The 4,225-nt window shown below is 46.7% G+C and overlaps 1 protein-coding gene across 1 annotated transcript in view; it reads right to left on the bottom strand.

Annotated features, from left to right (window-relative positions):
- Positions 1 to 4,225, bottom strand: part of Fam47e (family with sequence similarity 47, member E) — a 37,782-nt gene that overhangs the window by 15,605 nt on the left and 17,952 nt on the right. The window contains exon 4 of the mRNA XM_013020095.1: positions 2,605 to 2,790. Within this exon, the coding sequence (XP_012875549.1) occupies positions 2,605 to 2,790 (186 nt within the window). The remainder of the gene's footprint in view (positions 1 to 2,604; positions 2,791 to 4,225) is intronic.

The following is a 4,225-nucleotide window of genomic DNA, read 5'->3' as shown; positions in this document are numbered from 1 at the left end:
GCTCTTCAGCTCAAGGTAGCGCTCTACCACTTGAGCCACAGCGCCACTTCCGGCTTTTTTCTTTTTGCTTATGTGGTGCTGAGGAATCGAATTCAGGGCCTCGAGCATGCAAGGCAAACGCTCTACCACTGAGCCACCTTCCCAGCCCTCACTTTTCTTGAATGGTGTTTATCACCAACTTTTGCTGTCCCTGAGCTTCTTTGGCTCAAGGCTAGTGTTCTACCACTTGAGCCACAGCTCCATTTCTGACTTTTTGGGGGGATAGTTTACTGAAGATAAGAGTCTTACAGTAGTCCTGCCTGGACTGGCGTCAAACTGTTGTCCTCAGTTCTCAGCCTCCTAAGTAGCTAGTATTATAAGCATGAGCCACCCGTGACCTTTGTGCCTCACTTTTCTTTTTCTTTCTTCTTTCTCTTCCTTCCTTGCTTGCTTGCTTGCTTGCTTCTTTTTTTTGTCAGTCATGAGCCTGATCTCTGGGCCTGGGCGCTGCCCCTCAGCTCTTCAGCTCAAGGCTAGTGCTCTACCACCTGGGCCACAGCACCACTTCCGGCTTTTTCTGCTTATGTGGTGCTAAGGAATCGAACACAAGGTCTCATGCTTACAAAGCAAGCTCTCTGCCACTAAGTGACCTTCCCAACCCCTCCAAAGTCTTTATTGGACCTGCTCATGCCTGATACCCTAGCTACACAGGAAGCTGAGATCTTAGGATCCCAGGCAGAAAAGTCCATAAGACTCTTATCTCCAATTAACCACCAAAGAGCTGGAAGTGGAGCTGTGGTTCAAGTGAGAGAGTGTCAGCCTTGAGCAAAAAGGCTAAGGGACAGTGCCTAGGTCCTGGGTTCAAGCTTCAATACTCACACACACACACACACACACACAGATTTTTTTTAAGGAAGATAAAGTCTTTATTAGAATGGCCCCATCTCATGCCTGGTGGAATTGCCACCATTAGTCATTTTCCTATTGACCCCAGAAGCTGTCTCCTAGCTTTGTGTGTGCTAGTATTATGCCCACCTTTGGTCCTCAGCTCCACCTAGACCCGAGCTCCTCCCTGCCCTAGAGTTCCTGCAATACAGCTGGCCCCTCCCTCTCTCCACCCAGACCCACCTGCGCATGCACCCGCCTTACTACCTGGCCCAGAACCACCTGCCACTTGAATAGGGACACGTGCTCCCTCTCTCAGGAAATATGGCCCCTCTAATAAACCTTAGAACGATCTTTTCCTGTGCCTGCCTGCCTCCATGTGGTCTCCTGGGATGGTCGTGAAGGATCATTACTGTGTGGTTTGCGCCCAGCACTTTGGACACATGGATGCTCACCAATGTTTGATGGGTGAATGGATATACAGAGCAAAGAGAAATATGCTAAGCTAGAGCAAAGAGTGCTGTTAGAGTTTAGAACAAATTAATGTCAATAAGGGAACCTGGGGGAAAAAATCTCTGTGTGGAGAGATTAGCATATGCTCTATATCTGAAAACATATTGGACATCACTTGGGAAGATGGCAACTTCAGACAGGACTCACTCAACACAGCTAAGGTAGCAAGAAAGCTGGCCTTTAAAGAATAAGCAAAGGGGCTGGGAAGGTGGCTCAGTGGTAGAGTGCTTGCCTTGCATGCATGAGGCCCTGGGTTCAATTCCTCAGCACCACATAAGCAAAAAGAAAAAAGCCAGAAGTGGCGCTGTGGCTCAAGTGGTAGAGCGCTAGCCTTGAGCTGAAGAGCTGAGGGATAGTGCCCAGGCCCAGAGTTCAGGCCCTACGACTGGACTCCCCACCCCAAAAAAAAGAATAAGCAAAAAGCAGAGGACCACAGTTCTGAGAATTCTACAAAGGAGAAAAATTAAGATGGGAATTTCTATTTCTACATGAGGGATTGAATTGACCCTCCCACCTAAAACATCTGAAAAAGGAAAGAAGAAAACCAATAAGGAAAAAAAAAAACCAATGTTTTTCAAGATCCTGGATGTCAGGGAACAAAAGCTGATGATCCCTCAGGGACCAGCAACAAACAAGGTAAGTGCCATAATTGCAGCCAGCTCACTGCCTGACAAGAGATTCCAGATCACACAGAGCAAGGAAGACTGGAAAGAGCCCAGGGGATTCTCTGAACTGAGGATTCCAGGGAGACCAAGCCACCTAAAGTTTACAGCACATACTAATAGAAAAAAGAGAGTTACCTGCACAGAGAGCACACGCTTGTAGTACCTCTAAGACAGTGACATCCGGGCTGTGAACAGAATTGCCTCCATTTTCAGTCACTTAGAAAACATATCACAATCACATCCTCCTTTGCTCAGAGGGCTGCTGAGTGTGTGCCCCTGTGTGTGTGTGTGTGTGTGTGTGTGTGTCTGTGTGTGTGTCTGCGTGCATGCGCACACAGACACACAGACACACACACACACACACACACACACACACAGAACTTAGAGGAGATGGCAGAAGAAGCTAGAAACCCCTGGAGGGCTCTGTGGATGGTGAGTTGCTGGCATTCAATACTGCTGGGGTTGGCACAGGAGCAGGAGCAGAATTCAGGGATATTTAGGGCTTTAAAGCATCTGAATTAATTATTTTAGATTTTCTCAATAGGCTCCCTTCTGCAGTCACCTGGGGTTTCTGGAATTTCCTCTTCTGATCTGGTTTCTGGAAGAATCCTGTGTCCTGCAGGTTCTTGTACTTCTTTGGCTCCAGAGGAACCTGGTTTAGCCTGGTCGTGTGGAGCACATCGCAGCTCTGTTTGCTCTTAAGTTCAAATTGTTGCAGGATGAACTCTTCATGGATGTCCGGAATTCCCTGGAAGAGCCACAGTGCCTGCACTGAGTACGAATGGATTCCTCTGTCATGGCGTGGGGCGGGGGGTGAGGTGGGGGCAGCATGTACTGCAGGTAAGTACTTGGAGCCCAGGTGCAAGTGACTCATGCCTGTGATCCTAGCTACTCAGGAAGCTGAGATTTAAGACTCATGGTTCAAGGCCAGCCCAGGCAAGAAAGTCCATAATGCTCTTCTCTCCAATTAAGCACCAAAAAAAGCTGGAAATGGAGCTGTGGTTCAAGTAGTAGAGTGCTAGCCTTGAGCAAAAAAGCTAAGAGACATCACTGAGGCCCTCAGTTCAAGCCTCCAGGACTGGCACAAAACTAACCAAACAAAAAAGAAGTACTTGGAGAGTGGAGGACATTGTCAGTACATCAACAGACAGTTCAGAGCAGGAAAGTAAGGCCTACTTAATCAGAAGCAAACTCTTTCTCCTCTCTTTTAATTAATCATGAAGTTTCATTATGACATTCCCACACATGCATATAATGTACTTTGCTCATAGTCACACCTTCTAATACCCTTTCCTTTATTTCCTTCCTTCTTTTCCTTCCTTCCCTTCTTTCTTCCCCTCCTTCCTTCTCTTCTTTTTCTTTCCTTTCTTTCCTTTCTTTCTTTCTTTTCCTCTTTCTTTCTTTCTTTTTGCAGTACTAGAGATTGAACTCACAGTCTCACACATGCTAAGCAGGTGATCTACCACTTGAGCCATGTCTCCCCTTCTGACTTTTTTGGATCAGTTGTAGGACTTGAACTCAAGGCCTGGGCACTGTCCCTGAGCTACCACTTTGAGCCAAAGTGCCACTTCTGGTTTTCTGGTGGTTAATTGGATATAAGAATCTTACTGGGCTGGCTTCAAATTGCAATCTCAGATTTCAGCTTCCTGATTAGCTAGGATTATGGGTCTTTTTATATCTGTGACTAAGGGCACCACTGGTGCCCAGCATGGTTTTCTCATTGTAATGAGGAAAAACTTTGTGGTCTTGTGCTGGTAATCTGAATTACTAGCCTGAAATGATGCATGCAATGGAAATAACTAGGTTGTTTAACTAATTACTATCTGTTAAGAAATATTTACCAGCCAGGTACCGGTGGCTCACATGGTGGCTCACACCTGTAATCCTAGCTACTCAGGAGGCTGAGATCTGAGAATCACGGTTCAAAGCCATCCCGGGAAGGAAAGACCATGAGACTCTTATCTCCAATAAACCACTAGAACCTCCCCCACAGTATAACCCCTGCTTTCACTATATTTGATGTCGGTATAATTTGTGGAGGGGAAGAGGAAAAACAAATCGTTTAAACAGGGATACAGGTAGACTCATTGCAACAATGAGATGTACAAGTCGTTGTCGTTATGTCGAAAATGAACTTTACAACTTTGGTGGGGGGGGGAGGGGCCCGGGGGGTTAGCGGGGAG

This window comes from Dipodomys ordii, unplaced genomic scaffold, assembly GCF_000151885.1.
Source record: "Dipodomys ordii isolate 6190 unplaced genomic scaffold, Dord_2.0 Scaffold49, whole genome shotgun sequence".
NCBI classification, from domain to species: Eukaryota; Metazoa; Chordata; class Mammalia; order Rodentia; family Heteromyidae; genus Dipodomys; species Dipodomys ordii.
Note: the sequence above shows the minus strand (reverse complement) of the source record. Positions and strands in the feature narration are given on the sequence as shown.